A 16478-nucleotide genomic window follows, 5' to 3' on the forward strand; every position below is an offset into this window, starting at 1 on the left:
TTCAAGGCCAATCTGATCATATTCTTTTCTTCATACATTCAGCTGATGGGCTAGTTACTATCCTAATAGTGTATGTTGAAGACATTGTAGATACAGGTGATAATGTCAAAGAAATAAAGCTGGTCAAGTCTTTGCTTGCAAGGGAATTCGAAATCAAAGACCTTGGAGCACTCAAGTATGTCTTTGGCATGGAAATTGCTCGAACAAGTAAAGTCATATCAGTTTCTCAAAGAAAGTATATTTTAGATCTTCTCAAAGAAACAGGAATACTTGGTTGTAAACCCAAAGACACGCCAATGGATCCAACTTGAAAAATTGAGATGAAGAAAGATTGTACCCCGGTTGACAAAGGGAGATATCAATGTCTTGTGGGCAAACTCATTTATCTATGTCATACAAGACCTGACATTGGATTTTCAGTAAGTGTAGCTAGTCAGTTTATGAATGATCCTACAGAAGAATATCTCGATGCAACTTATCGTATCCTCAGATACCTAAAGATGACTCCGGGAAAAAGAATTGTACTTCAAGAATGGAAACAACAAAACTTTTGAGATATTTTCAGATGTTGATTGGGAAGGTTCTCTAACAGATCGAAGATCGACATCTGGGTATTGTACCTAGAGCTGTCAAACGGGCCAACCCATGGCGGGGCGGGCCGGCGCACCAAAAAATCAATTTTTGGCGGGTTGATGGCGGGCCGACCCACCATCCTGGTGGGCTGAAAATTCTCAACCCAACACAACCCAAGGTAGGTTGCGGGTTAGACAGGCCGGCCCGCGGGTTGGCTCATGACAAATAAAAATAAATAAATAAAATTATAATTAATTATAAATATAATTTCATAAATAAATATTAATAAAAACATATTAATAAAAATTTTGATTATTGATTTCAAGTGTGTAAATTTTATATAAAGTAATTAATACAAAAAAATTCACAACTTTTATTAAAAAATACATATATCACAATAAAAATAAAAATAAATTATTAATTCTCCAGGCCCGCGGGCCAACCTAGGCCCGCGGCGGGCCAACCCGCGCGGGTCACGGGCCTAGGCGGGTTGGCCCATCTAGGCCCACTTTTTGTTGGGTTGAAAAAATTTCAACCCAACCCACATAAATTATGTGGCGGGCCGGGCCGACCCGCCGGGCTTAACGCAAATTGACGGCTCTAATTGTACCTATGTTTGGGGCAATCTAGTTACTTGGAGAAGTAAAAAGAAACCAGTTGTGGCCAGAAGTAGTGTCGAAGCCTAGTTTAGAGCTTTGACTAATGGAATTTGTGAAGAAATGTGGTTGAAAAGACTTCTAAATGAGTTGAAGATTCCTTATGAAGGCTCCATAAGATTGCTATGTGATAATCAATCTGCGACCAGTATCGCAAAAAATCCCGTGCATCATGACAGAACCAAAAACGTGGAGATTGATCAACATTTTGTCAAAGAGAAAATTGAGGAAGGAATTGTTAAACTGGTTTATATACCAACTGGATTGCAAACAGCTGACATTCTCACGAAGGCTCTTCCAAGAAGCACATTTGAGAATTTTACTTCCAAGCTGGGAATGATCAACATATATCTTCCAGCTTGAGGGAGAGTGTGGAATTATGCGGCTGTCCTTCTGAGCAGATCCTATAAGGATCATTTTTCCTTTTAATAAAGATTGTGATTTCTGCTTTCCTTAAATTTAGGTTATATTTTTGGTTAGATAGGATTTTATTTCCTTGTTTGTTGGACTGCAATTATGGAGAGTCATCAGCATGTGGTGTCCTCGTCCTCTATTTAATTTCTTGTACTCTTTGACAAAAATAAGATGACTTTTTCATCTCATTCTATAATAAGTTTCTTTGTGCCACCACAAATTTGGTTTCCAACAGTTGCAAGCTGATCATTCTCTTTTTACCAAGGTGCATGGAAACTCATTTACAACTATTTTGTTATATGTCGATGATATGATCATAACAAAAAATAGTCAAGATGTCATTGACAATGTGAAAGCCTTTCTTGCATCCTGTTTCAAGCTTAAGGACCTTAGATTGCTAAAATATTTTCTCGGGATTGAAATAACTCGTTCTAAGATGGGATTTTCGATCAATCAGTGCGAGTACACTTTTGGAATTCTTCAAGATGCAGGGTTACTTGGGCGCAAAACCAGCAAAGTTTCCCATGGAGTACTCCTTGAAAACTCACCCCTACCGAGAGTGATTTACTCAAAACCCTACGCATTATCGACTATTCATGGGAAAGTTAATTTATTTAACAATCACAAGACCATAAATTTCTTTTTCGGATAACATACTTAGCCAATTCATGCAACAACCCAGACGGCCCCATCTTTTTGGTGTTGTACGTACATAAATCATGTTTGGAATTCTTATTTGATTTTCATAGCATTCTTCTTTGAAAACTTTATTTTTGGTGCATATTAGAACAATCAAATTTGGATTCATGATCCTTTTGTTTATAGAAATTACATTTTTTACTCTTTTTTCTTGAGTTAGTACATTTGCACCTGACACACCTTCATCTACACAAATTTTCTGCAAACACGAACCTATTCATTTTACACAAACCTAAAAAGGTTTTCCTTTTCCCCCCTCTACAAAAATGTATTTAAATAATATGACCTGTCTAGGATTTGAACATGCTACTGCATGTCACATAGCTTATAAATCACGAAATGGAGGTCATTTTTTTAATAGCCGTAGGGCGAAATACACTGGGGAAAGATCAATTTTTTTTTAAAAAAAATGACCAAGCCTCCAGAACAAAATCATCCCACACTCAACAAAATCAACAGAGAAGTATCAAGTGTTGTTGTGAGGATAGAATCAATTGATATGCCATGAAATATAATTTCCTGACAGAGCTTAAAGACTTTCCCTGAACTTGCTCATGATATGAGCTGGGCTCGACGCGACTCAAATCAAGTTTGAGTTCACCGATTAAGTTTTCGGATGAGATGGAATTTGAGTTCTACTTGAAATGTTTGGAAAACGAAAGTATAAAGTTTGAGCTGGCTTCTTTATTCGAGGCTTGAAGATTTTGTGCTTGAGCTCAATTTTTTCACAAGTTTTCTATGTAATTTATGAAATTCATGTGCATGAGATTAAGAATACTTAGATACACATGCGTAGCGTAGCGCATACATACAGAATTAATATCAGGTGAGCGACAATTTGGCAAGCGTTAGCGCCAACAGCCTAACCCCATTGGCAATATCGACAGGAGCGGCGAATTCTTCAGGTTTATGGCTATATCCTGCCCACAAAAACAAAGGTAGATTATTGGAGAACCCAGATATATTCGATCTTTGAACAGCAAACACTACGTGCAATGATTACTATTAGATCCTGTTGGACTTGCATGATCTGAGGTTAATGCACTCATAGAAGAAGTTTGGGGCAGCAGTAATTGAACCTTGCTTTCCAATGTGGTACACTAAGGTATAAGACTTGACATGCACCCTCACTATCAGCTATGACTTTTAGTACAATGGCGAACGATCCTCATAATCATATATTAATGCTTTTGATACAACAGAAAATTCCATTTACTGTCATCGATTTGGCACAGCAACAAATGCTCGGTCATACAATGATTATCTAAAGAGATTGAAAGATAGTACAAGAAGATTGAAAGATAGTACCTTTATAACATGGAATGAAGATCATGCCCATCGGAGATATTCTGCAGCAGAATAAGATGAAAGAAACCAAATATGTTGTAATAAAGTTAAGCAGAAATTTTTCATGAAAAAGATGAAATCATGTATCGACAATGGATGAAAAACAAGAGAGCTCGACCTTGCCATGAACAGGGAATCATGATAAGCTCTGCTAATCATCTTCTTGTAAGAGAGATTTAATTCCTTGCAAGCTGTTTCGGTAGCTTTAATGATCGAGTCCTCAGACAACGCAGGTGGATCTTGATTTATAATTTTGAACTCAGATAGTTTCACACCACGGTTTCTAGATATGGTAAGAGCCGATTGATGGATTTTTTCTATCACCTTGTTTCTCCTCTTCTCATCGATATCTCGAGTATCTTTAACGGACACAGAACATATAGTAAAATATTCAGACTTATAAACAAATTATCTGTTGTTCAACACAAGATCAAGAATCAGATGTACCAATCTCAATATGTGATTTGCTTGGAATGCTGTTTATTGCTCCAGGGTGCAACTCCAGAATACCTTCAATTTAGCATATTCCAGGAAACCTTAGAATGTTAAAACAGAAGACTGTTTCTTTTCATTTTGTTTCAATTCATATACTTTGATTCTTCAAGGAGAATCGGATAAATTCAAGCATTTTCTTTTTTTTAGTTGGGGGAGGGGATTTTTTTTACAACTGGGTCTCGAACTCGAGACCTAATCCCACACTTGGGACCCAAGTGAATAGCTGTATGTAGCTTGCATTTGAAAGAACTGGTTCACACTCCATTTGAAAGACATTCTGGTCAAATTCTGATAAAACATTTGAACATGTTTGACCTCAGTACGCACACATATTTTTAAATACAAATTACTATTTCTGGTCAACTCAAAGAGCTCGGAAACCAGTTCTATTCTTCTGCAACCCACTGTTACGCTAGGAAACAACCACATCAGTCTAACTTCAGAATAGTAGGAAACTTACCGACTGTTCCAACAGTGTCGACGGATCCAGATTCTAGAACATGTTTCTCCACGGCAAGGGACAACTCTGCAGCAGCCAGCCCTGCATCATTTCTGCTCCAAATAATTTTAACATGTATCACTTATACTGTAAATGATTGCAATAAAATGGTTAAAATGAATCACCGGGCAGAGCCCATATGTGGATGAGCCACCACAAGAATATGTTTCAGCAGTTAATTTCTTCATTGAAGCTCCAGAAAACTTGGGATATTTAAATCCAAGCCACATTTTAATTGATAATTGTAAAATTCGAGCATTTTGTCCAAATTTTCATTAATTTCCTAAAAATAGAGACAAAATTTGTGACATAAATTATCCATCCAAAGAAAGTGTTTTCTTTTTTCAAAATAAATTTTTTTTAAAAAAAAAACATTTTTAGCAAATGAACGAGTACTATTTGTATGATTGATCATTTTTTTTTAAAAAAAATAAACAGGAAAAAGTGTCTGCTCAAAATGTATCTTTGCTAATAAAATTTCTGTTCACTTCTTTATTTTATCACATGTCATCCAGTATGTGTTAATGTATTTTAAAAGTTGAATTTGATTTTCCTATCACGGACAACACAATAGATATCAGTTGCATTTGACTTTCTCTTACTTGATAAAATCTTAGATTCAAACATAGCATATGCAACTCGAACAAGATATGTCATCACCTCATTGGCATAAGAACAGCTCCAGCATGGCCTCCATTGCCTTCAAAATCCACCTTAATACTTGCCGGTGCTGCAATAGCAGTCACAACACCAATGGATGTACCTAAAAAATTTACAAACAAGATTAACATGCTACAGCGGGCAAGTCAAGGGGCAAGGTGTGGAGCTAGAATTTGGGATAAGGGTGAGCTAGACAGGGTGAGTGAGCAACTAAATGATTTGAAAGGCAAGACTTGGAAACATCTAGAGAAATTACATACTACTTTAGTTTTCTTAATTTGAGGGTGGAGATCAACCCTCACCAGAAGCGACCATGGTACACATTATAAAAATAAAGAACATCTTTTTCATCTTTTGATAACGCAAACCTTCTTCTTCCAGAATGGGACCTTGCTCTATGTGCAATTCAATGAAAGCATGATAGTGTCCTTTATTAAGGAACACAGTGGAAATATCCTCGTGTGCGTATCCAGCAAACCTTGAAGCATGAGAAAATGATACGTTTTGATTATCAACTGTTGTCTCGAGATGTTTTGCCAGTTCTTCACTTCCTGCTAATAACCGGCTGCAAATTTAAGGTGAATCTCAACTTCAATAAGAGCAAAAGAATTGCAACAAAATATCGACAATAAACAGAAAAATTATAAAGATGATAAATCAATATTTAGATCACATATCCATCAATATAATGATTGATGGTAACTTGGTGGTTAAGCAGAACGTAAATGGAAGGTCCAATAACATTTTTTAATGTAGTGATTAAGAAAATCTTTGGTCTTAACCTTCCCAAGCAGCTGATTCCGAACCTCGTAGGCTCTTCTGATGTGAACATGATCACCTCCAGGGACCTCTTTGGCTTAAAACCTGACCTGTTTAAATTCCATTAACATCATACAAAATGAAATGCAATCTTAAAACAAACTAGGTTAGGTCGAGGCCGCAGAATCAGAAAAGTATAAATCAAAGAGCTCGTCAAATCTAAATAGTCAAATATCCAGCTGATTGCATTTACATGTGCAATTCTTAAGTACATAAAAAATTTGTTTACCTGTGACAGAAGGTAAAATTTTTAATTGAGGGGCTATGGCATTGGTGTGCCTATATTAGTTCCATCCACAATTTCCATTGCCATCTAAATGTCAGAAACTAATGTTAAATAAATTTAGGTTTATCCTAGCTTTTCCAACGCTAGCTGACATATCCTACTGTCCCAAAAAATATTTTCCATAATTTGAAAATATTGCTGCAAGCCTGCAATGACCTTGGATATCTGTAATAAGTGTCGCATGACAACAAAGGGAGAGGACCAACTATGAAGTCAGGTCAACTTGGTTTCCCCTTCTTATCCAAGAATAAATATTGTTTTCGCATGGTTTGATAAAAAGGTATCATTTGATGTATACATTCACATTATGAAATGTAACGAACCAAAAAATTTAATTTTTTTCGAAATCTGCCAGTTACAAATAAAGATGTATTTGAAGCAAAAGTGATGATTCTAAATAGGGGTCAATCACCTGCATACCGTTTCAGTACATTAATGGCTTCTATGGCACCCAAAACACCAACAACTCCATCATATTTCCCTGAGTATGGTATCGCATCTATGTGGGAACCTGTAGAAATAGCAGCAAGTTCAGGCACAGATCCCTCCCTGCATAAAAGCAAAAAAAAGTTGCATTGAAAAGCTAGAGTCTAATGAAGGCATAGAGAACCAAGATCGTTCATATTTCATGCTGAAGAATTCAAGTAGACAGTTGGATGCCTTGTCAAATGAATCCAAAGAAAAACTATCATGTTGAAAATAATAGGTGGTCGTGGCAATTAAATTCAATGTTAAATTGAATAATAGCCAAAACACTATATTTCGATTGTTGTGCGGTTTTCCCAGCCTTACACAACAAGTGCGGCAATTTTTTTTTTACCAACAGTTCGTATGGAGCAACATGAAATGAAGGAAATTAATTTTGACTTACCAGCGACCAAAAATGTTTCCAACGGCATCCTCTTTGACAGATAAACCAGCAATGCCCATTAAGTTTTTAATATACCTGTTCGGCGCAATTCAGGAAAAATAACATTTTAGATCACCATGCATCGTGTGGATCAGTTGACTCTTCCAACTAAGAAAATGATACTTGAATATATATATATATATATATATATATATATATATATATAGGCGTGCATCCTATTGTTGCATGACCATTCCGGGATATACAAGTAAAATTTGATCACATAATTAGCTACGTTCCATTTTTCTTTTACCTCCTTGCTAGCACATCCTTGTTGCTATAAAGGACTCTAGTGACCGAAGGTGCAGGCGTGTCCGAGAAACTTGCTAGCTCATCAATCTATAATATTTTGGAATTAAAAATAAAGATTGACATCATGTATTACATACATGTATGTATATAAACTAACATCCATATCTTTTAAATAACCTGAAACAGGAAGAAAAGAACACAAAAACCATACATTTCGATGCTTAAAAAGCACAATCATAAGAATGCATATTTGCATTAATATGTCGACATTTAGATCGTAACCACATCAAGGACTTTTTTTCTTTTCGTGCTTTAGTAATTACAATTTGCACTCTATTAGCAAGATAAGATGCATAATCTACAACCTTAAGTTTTCCAAAGCCCAATAATCTGGCTATTTATATGCTTCAAGGATAGAATCTTCACAATTCCACAATAACAATTCCAAATACCCATAATGCATATAGTCGATTCCACCTTTTTTAGATCCAAGGCTAGCCAAAATTTGATTTTAAAATCCACTTTCAAACCAAGCATATGCAAAGCTTCACCACAATCACTAGTTTGACACTAAATCCAAATACCCAAATGCACAAAGGCTCTCGTTCCATCTCGTTCTCAACTCACAATCTAAAATCTTTTCCCGAACTCAGACGAAGATATCCCAAAAGATTGAATCTTTACAATAAAACCAAGCTAAACAAAAGACTCCATATTTGAAGATTTCAAGGGTAACCTGTCTCTGCAAACTTTCTATATCCACCGAAAGTGCGGATGAGGAATCTTTGAAACCGGGCTCTTGATGAAAAGGGTACCCAGAAAACTCTTCCATGGTTTTGATCGTCGAGTCAGATTCATATTTCTGAGATGAGATTAGGGGGAAAGAAGCCACGAAGAACAGAGGAAAGAGGAGAGTGGAGAGACTGATGACCATTTCGTTTGCAAAATATTTGGACTACTTGCTGGAGTGGTGAGTGGTGAGTGGGGAGTGGTGACTGTCAAAAATACTCAAATCTGACAAACGTCACATGACATCAATAATCTTGTTTATAGCTAACACTAAAATTGTGGTGAAAATCTTGCATAAGGTCCAAATGTTGGAAAATTTCAGCATATTCTATGGGTATTACCCAATGGGATAGATGTATGTATTTTATTTGTCCAAATCATGTGGGTTTCACAGCACCCCGGGGCTGTTCGCAATGGCGCTGTCGGGATTCACGCTTCGAGAAATCAATAGTGCACTCTAAGAAATCCTTTCAAAATCTTCGTTGGAAGAAATCAATGCCCAGGAAAAAAAAAGAATAAGACTTAGTCTCATTGCCTGCAGGGAAAGAAGCCATTGTCTGCAAGTGGATTTACAAGATCAAGCATAAAGCAGATGGCTCGGTAGAGAAAAGCTAGATTAGTAGCTAAAGGATTCCTTCAAGAATATGGAGTCGAACCCTTTTAGAGATAATTTAGTGGGACACACATGATTTGAACCAACCAGTGATTGTCACCTACGCCATGGGTATTAAGTGAGACACACATGATTTGAACCAACCAGTGATTGCCACCTATTACCCAATGGAGTAAGATCTAACCTACCCCAAATGTGTAGGGAGATTTCGAGTTCCAATCCAGTGACAAAAAAAATCTCCTCTCCAGACTCAGAAAAAAAAATAGGCGTGTCAGGCCTTCTTTGACCCAAATGATGTGGGCCCCACATGATTTATGGGTAAATTCGACCATACCCCATGGGGTAGGTGGAACTCCCTCATTGGTCCAATCATGTGGGCTAAAGATCAATCATGTGGGGTCCACATCATTTGGTCCAATCACATGTTTACACCTATTCCATGGGGTAAAACCCATGAGGTATGACCGAATTTTCCTGATTTATGTGGGACCCACATAATTGGGCCAATAAAATCCCTCCACGCTATCCATGGGTAGCATCGACATTATCGAAATTGACATAGATAGATTTGGATTATAAAAAAATATTATTTTTCACGTCAAATTATTTTTTTAGAAATGTTACAAGTAAAGTTGTCAAAGTGTGTTAAGCTCGGTCACAACCTGCACAAATGACGGGTTACATGTCAGTTGTCTGAATATGTCAAATATACCTAAAAATTGGTACACCAACCCATCCTGCCCTGCTAAATAAACGGCTGAGATCGTGATTCCCAAACCTGCCCGTCAAATAGTGGGTCTTGAAAGGGAGTGGGTATGTCCATCCTGCGGACCCTATTGACAATTCTAATTACAAACCCTTAAATTATCGAACTATTGCAAAGGAATAGAGGTGTCAAAACGGGCTAGTGGGGTGGACCGGCCCACAACTCGTCACAACCCATCATTAGGCCAGGCGCGGGCCGACCCACCTTTTAGGCAGGTTGGGAAAACACCAACTCAACCCACCTATTTTAGGTGGCGGGGCGGGCCAACTAGCGGACCTATGTGTAATTTGGCGGGTTTTGATGGACCAACACTATTAGGCGAGGCGGGGCGAGCTAGCCCACCTTTTAGACGGATTGTGTTAGGAATCAAACAGAACAAACTCGATATTTCGAGAACTTTAACAAACAAACACACACACAGCAAGTCAAGAACACGATCCCAGATAAAACCGCATAACACAGATCAAATACCAACTCACGCAAAAGCGATTAAACAACACAAGTATTTACGTGGTTCGGCAAAAAATTTGCCTACGTCCACGGGAGAGCAACACAACCACTTTATTGATCACGAACAAGAGAAAAAATCCAAGCTAAAATCAGAGCTTATTACAATCCAGACCAGAAAACTCTAACGCTAGATACAGACTCAATTCAAGCTTTAAATCCTTGAATTTTTCCGTCACAATCTACGCCCCAGTTCTCTCTCTCTCTGAATTCTCTATTCTCTTCTCACTCAAACTCTTTTATAAAGATTGAAGAATTTTGTTATGTTCGTTATTCTGATACGGCTGGCTTTCATCTGCTTATATAGGAAAATACACCGACTTTTTTCTTGGGCTTTAGGTCAACAACTTACTACGGCCCAATCTTAAAGTCAACATGGTCCAATCCGATAAGTCATCTGCTTCTTAATGCAATTGATATATCTTCATAGTTTGATCTGCTTCCTCACGCCAAGATTCAAACTCTTCGGACAATCGATTTGCCAACAGAACTCATCTGCCCACAGACGTCGATCTGATCCCAGTATTCGATCTCACCATGAACTCATCTGATCTGAGCTCATCTGATCTCTACTCTTTGATCTGATCAATTCTCTATTTCCAGTCGATCTGACAGAAGCATACTTCAATAATCTCTACCTTGATTCTTTCAGGTTGATTGTTTCTCTCCATATAACCACTTTTGGTTAATTTCCAATCACCGCATTAACTAAGTCCAAACACTTTTTGAACTTAGCATACGGTAGTGACTTTGTCATAACATCTGCATGATTTTTTTTCTGATGCTATCTGCTCAAGGATCACATATCCTTTTTCAATCACATCTCTGACAAAATGCATCTTCACATCTATGTGTTTCGATCGTTCATGATAGACTTGGTGTTTTGTCAAGTGTATCGCACTTTGATTGTCACAGTGTACTACAACTTGATCTTGCTTCACACCAAGCTCCGCTATCATCCCTTTTAACCATAATAATTCTTTTATGGGCTCGGTAACAGTAATGAATTCTACTTCAGTGGTAGAAATGGCAACCACTGACTGTAGATTAGATTTTCAAGTGATCGATGTGCCATAAAAGATGAACACATATCCAGTCAATGACTTCCTCGTGTATAAGTTCCCAGCAAAATCTAAGTTCACATATCCAACCACCGGATCAATTCCATCTTGTTGTTTCTCAAACTTCAACCCAAGCCCAGTAGTGTTTATGAAATATCTGAGAATCCATTTAATAGCTTCCCAATGATATATACCTAGATTAGCCATAAACCTTGACACAACACTGATTGCATATGCCAGATCAGGCCTACTACACACCAATCCATATATGAGACTTCCAACTCCACTAGCATATGGAATACCAGCCATCTTCATCTTGTCTTCCTCAGTTCAGGTGACTGATTTGCAGATAGATTTAAATGTTGTCCCAAAGGGGTCAAGACAGATTTTACTCGATTCATGTTAAACTTCAGAACTACTTTCCTCAAATAGTTCTTCTAACTCAGATGAATCTCCTGCCTTTTCATGTTTCTCATTATGTCCATGCCCAAGATTCCCTTTGCTTTTTCTAAATCTTTTATCTCGAACTCTGAGTTGAGCTGTTGTTTCAAGGATGATATCTCTACACTACTTTTACTTGCAATCAAGATATCATCAACGTAAATCAGTAGTACAAGATAACCTGCTCTTCATCCTTCTTTATATAGACACATCTATCATACTAGTTTCTCACAAAACCAATACCAATCATGAACTCATCAAACCTCCTATTCCACTGCCTTGGACTCTGCTTAAGCCCATACAATGATTTCCTCAGTAAGCAGAACTTATTCTGTGTTTTTTGATGTATAAAGCCCTTCGGTTGTTCCATATAGATGGTTTCTTTGAGGTCACCATTTAGGAAAACAGTTTTCACATCAAGCTACTCAAGCTCCAAATAGAGCTTGTTCACCAGTGCTAGCATTATCCGGAAGGAACAACGTTTCACCACTGGAGAATAAACTTCATTAAAATATATCCCTTCTACCTGACCAAAACCCTTTGCAACCAATCTGGCTTTATACTTGATCTGTTCTGTACCAGGAGTTTCTTTCTTCTGTTTATAGATCCACTTGCATCCCAAAGTCTTCTGATTTTTTGGTCTGTCTTCTAATGTCCAGGTTTGATTTTTCTCAAGTGAGTTCATGTAGTGACCCGCTCCGTGATCACCTACTAATCAGAAGCTTAAGCATGCATTTAACTTAATCAAATAAAACAGAGAAATAACAGCGAAAATCTTAAACAACAATTAAAGTATTGTTATACAACCAAATCGAATAATCCAGTATATTAACCCAAATACAACATAAACAACAGCCTAGACAAAACCCTGCTGGCCATCCAATGCAACCTGCCCCATGAAATAGGGTGTCCAGATACAACAAAGTACGGGACGTGAACATGAAAATCTTAGTACGAGAGTAAGAGTATACAGTGTTATATGCGCATGTATGCAAGTGAACTGGGTACCAAGACACTCAGGTCAAGAAACAAGCTTATAGACCGGGACCAGGGTATATAGCAAGTTGCGTCGTCGCCTCAGGAGGTGGCGCCTATACCCAGTGGATAATGGTGACCTGATACTATTACAAGTATCCAACCATCATGGTGACTTGACACAGGACTTACGTATCCAACCATCCACAAACTTGTAGGGTGAGCGCCCTAATACAAGATTATCTCAAGGATATGGAAATCAATATGATCATGTATGCAACATACAGTCGTGTCATTCTGTATGTAAAGGAATATAAAACATGCAATCACATAATCCATGCAAAAACATAATACATACATGCTCAATCTGGATATCTCGAATAATACTTCCATACCTCATATACTAAGGCAAGCTAGACCAGCTCTATGTCCAAGCCTACAGTCAGCACTACAATGCAAAGTACTCATGTGTTACGCCTTAAACGCATGAAAATCTCGTATATTGAGATTAATGTTTTTAATGCATTAACAAATCTCAAATTAATATGTTTTGATGATTAAAAAACATGGTTAATCGTTACTAACAGTTTAAAGTGAGAAAATTGCAGATTATAATACTTTTCAGTATGAACAATATTGGAAGCAAGAACCGATAATCAAAAATTGGAGATAAAAATTTTAAAGGTTCGAAATTGCTCAGGTTCAGACGACCCGAAGAATGGTTCGGACGACCCGAAGATTTTCCAGAATTAAATAAAGATCGGAGGACAGGCTCGGAGGGCACGGAAGACTAGTTCGGACGATCTGAAGACAGTTCGGACGGCCCGAAGAATTTCTTGGAATTTAAATAATGATCGGAGGCACTCTCGGAGGCCATGAAATAACACTTTGGACGACCCGAAGACGAGTTCGGAGGACCCAAACTATTTTACGGCGACTGAAGATTTTTTCGGAAGAAATTTGCCGGAATGAATTTAATGCAGCCGTTCGGACGACCCAAAGATGAGTTCGGACCACCCGAACAGTTCACCAGCCGTAGGAATTTGAATTTCAATCAGACAAAGATCGGACGACCCGAAGACAACTTCGGAGGCTCCAAACCAGTTCGGATTGACAACTATAAATACATGCCATTTGAAGCCATTTCAACTCACCAATTCACTCTCATCTCTCATTTCAAGCAACATCCTCTCCTTCAAAGTATTCAAGTGATAGTTGTGTGATTTATTCAAAATCGAGGGTTGTTTGTATTAAATCATTTGTGAGTTGGTTGCTCGGTTATTGTAAACACTTGTGTGTGAAGCCAAGTATATTTTGCGAGTGTTGTGGCTATCCTTGGAGCCCTTAAGGCCAAGTGTTCGAGTTGTATCTGCGCGGTGATCGTGTTGAGTTATACGGCTATCCTTGGAGCCATCAAGGCCAAGACGTTGAAGTGCTAGTGGATCCTTGGTTAATCGATCTTAACCAAGAAGGGGAGACGTAGACGATTTATCGTCGAACTTCCATAAACATCTCTTATCCATTTTACTACTTTATTTACATTACGCATTTATTTACTGCACTTATATTTGATTGATTTAAGTCTTCCTCTTGCGTACTAGCATAATCGCTTTAAATTACTAAAGTTGCAAATATAACCTAAATCCCCCCCATTAGGTTCTAACAAGTGGTATTAGAGCCACTTTTTTACAAAATATTTTCAAAAAGGCTCTATGGAAAATCTAGCTAGCGATTACGCTCAAAGGCAATCAACCAATCGTCCTCCTCTTTTCAACGGCATAAACTATGGATATTGGAAAAATCGAATGTCCCTATATATCCAATCCATAGATTATGATCTTTGGAAAGTAACTGTGAAAGGTCCCTACATACCTACGAAAGAGGTTGAGGGAGTCAAAATTCCTAAGGGAATGGACGACTTTTCAAAGGAGGTTATGAAATTGATATCTCAAAATGCTAAAGCTATGAATATTCTTCATTGTTCCTTAGATATGAACGAGTACAACCGGATCTCAATGTGCTCATCCGCAAAAGAGATTTGGGACAAATTGGAGATATGCCACGAATGAACCAACCAAGTCAATCAGACAAAGATAGATCTTCTATAACTCAAATACGAGACATTTGAGATGGAATCCAATGAAGATGTAGATAAAATGTTCCGAAGGCTCTCTCAAATCATCAATGAGCTAGCCCAACTTGGAGAACAATATCCAACCAAGCAAGTATGGAGGAGAGCTCTACGTGCCTTACCCAAAGAGTGGGTGCCAAGAGGACTGCCATCATTGAGTCCAACAAAGGCGACACCGCATCGTATGACCTTGATCAACTTCATGGGACCCTTAAAACCCATGAGTTATAAGTATCTACAATGAAAGAATCAAAGAGGGAGGATGAAAAGACCAAGGCAAAGGGGATTACCTTATCCACCCAAGTCAAAGAAGAAGATGATGATGATATGGAACTCTTCGCAAGAAAATTCAAAAGATTTATGCGAGGAAACAACTTCAAGAAGAAGACGGACAAGGAAGTAACATGCTACAACTGTCAACAACAAGGCCACTATTCAAATGAGTGTCCTCTCAAGAAGAAGGTTGACAAGGGAAAAAAGAAAGCACTCATAGCCACTTGGAGCAATAGCGATGATGACGAGGAGGAAGCTAACATCTGCCTCATGGCTAAGATTGATGACATCATTTCTGACGACGATGATGAGTTACCTTCCTATGATGAATTAATACATGCATATAAACATATGTTTGATATGGCTAAGTCACTTAGAAAGGAAAATAGAAACCTCAAAAATGAATTAGAAACTAAGGAGCATGAAAACCTAAGATTAAAGGATGACATAGCTCACTTAGAAAAATCATTTGATAAGTACAATGTTAGTAGTAATAAATTGAATAATTTACTTAGCATGCAGAAATGTAGTTTTGATAAGGGTGGAATAGGATATGGTAAGAAATCTATAGACTTTACTAGCCTCGTTGCTAAAGCAAAAATGAGATCACCCCCTACATGCTCTTATTGTTGTAAAATAGGTCATGCTAGACATAAATGTAGATCTTTGAAATATCAATATGATCAAAAGAGCTATATGAAATGGAGGCCTAAGAGTACTTAACAACTCATCAGTCGGCATTATGAGATCATGATCTAAGGGAGTTCATCATAGACCGGTTTAAACTGCCTTGACTTGTGACTGGTCTTCCTGATGAACGCTGCTCTATCCAAGGAAATAAGTTTTTAAAGAGGCCATAGCCCTACCTACTACTGGGAGCACTCTTGGAAAGTGGCGATGATGTTGCTATGAGAGACTGAACTCTTTGAAGTCCATTTTGTATCTCTCTTTTCTAACACTGTGGACCCAAAAGAACTAAAGGGTACCAAAATCAACTCTTGGAAGGAAATAGGAAAACTGTTCTCCCTAGCATATGGTATCTAGACAGTGGATGTTTTAGACATATGACGGGGAACAAAGAACTACTCCAATCAATCAAACCAAAGGAGAAAGGAATTGTCACCTTTGGAGACAACAACAAAGGAGTTATTGAAGAAATCGGCTCAATAGGTATTTCTAAATCCTGCTTGATTGATGATGTACTCCTAGTGAAAGGACTTAAAAATAACCTACTAAGCATAAGTCAATTGTGCGATAGAGTTATGAAGTCAAATTCACTCCCCAACACTGCACTATATCACTCACATCTGAC

The 16478-nt window shown here is 37.8% G+C and overlaps 2 protein-coding genes across 3 annotated transcripts; both read right to left on the bottom strand.

The window, feature by feature from the left end:
• Positions 1-3012: 3012 nt before the first annotated feature.
• Positions 3013-8622, bottom strand: LOC140874708 (ureidoglycolate hydrolase). Of its 2 annotated transcripts, none has more exons than XM_073278063.1 (12): positions 8347-8622; positions 7612-7697; positions 7320-7394; positions 6861-6997; positions 6126-6207; positions 5712-5908; positions 5344-5446; positions 4645-4736; positions 4137-4199; positions 3808-4048; positions 3651-3691; positions 3013-3262 (listed from the first exon to the last, which is right to left on the bottom strand). In XM_073278063.1, the coding sequence occupies exons 1-12, from the start codon at positions 8542-8544 to the stop codon at positions 3165-3167; spliced, it is 1413 nt and encodes a 470-aa protein (XP_073134164.1). In that variant the 5' UTR covers positions 8545-8622; the 3' UTR covers positions 3013-3164. The 2 variants fall into 2 exon arrangements, with proteins under 2 accessions (XP_073134164.1, XP_073134165.1); XM_073278064.1 differs by having other exon boundaries at positions 6126-6212; positions 6869-6997; positions 8347-8621.
• Positions 8623-11340: 2718 nt separating this feature from the next.
• On the bottom strand, positions 11341-11655 carry LOC140860797 (secreted RxLR effector protein 161-like). Its single transcript, XM_073263805.1, has one exon. The coding sequence runs from the start codon at positions 11653-11655 to the stop codon at positions 11341-11343; it is 315 nt and encodes a 104-aa protein (XP_073119906.1).
• Between the last annotated feature and the right edge of the window lie 4823 nt (positions 11656-16478).

This window comes from Henckelia pumila, chromosome 1 (genome assembly GCF_033568475.1).
Source record: "Henckelia pumila isolate YLH828 chromosome 1, ASM3356847v2, whole genome shotgun sequence".
Lineage (NCBI taxonomy): Eukaryota > Viridiplantae > Streptophyta > Magnoliopsida > Lamiales > Gesneriaceae > Henckelia > Henckelia pumila.

What these genes read in the sequence shown, in the direction of transcription:
- LOC140860797 (XM_073263805.1), bottom strand. Translation starts at nt 11,655, where the DNA reads ATGGCTGGTATTCCATATGCTAGTGGAGTTGGAAGTCTCATATATGGA.
- LOC140874708 (XM_073278063.1), bottom strand. Translation starts at nt 8,544, where the DNA reads ATGGTCATCAGTCTCTCCACTCTCCTCTTTCCTCTGTTCTTCGTGGCT. An exon ending in TAGAAAGTTTGCAGAGACAG is followed by an intron (nt 7,698 to 8,346) that starts GTTACCCTTGAA and finishes AAAATATTATAG; the next exon opens with ATTGATGAGCTAGCAAGTTT. An exon ending in GATTCCCTGTTCATGGCAAG is followed by an intron (nt 3,692 to 3,807) that starts GTCGAGCTCTCT and finishes ATTCTGCTGCAG; the next exon opens with AATATCTCCGATGGGCATGA.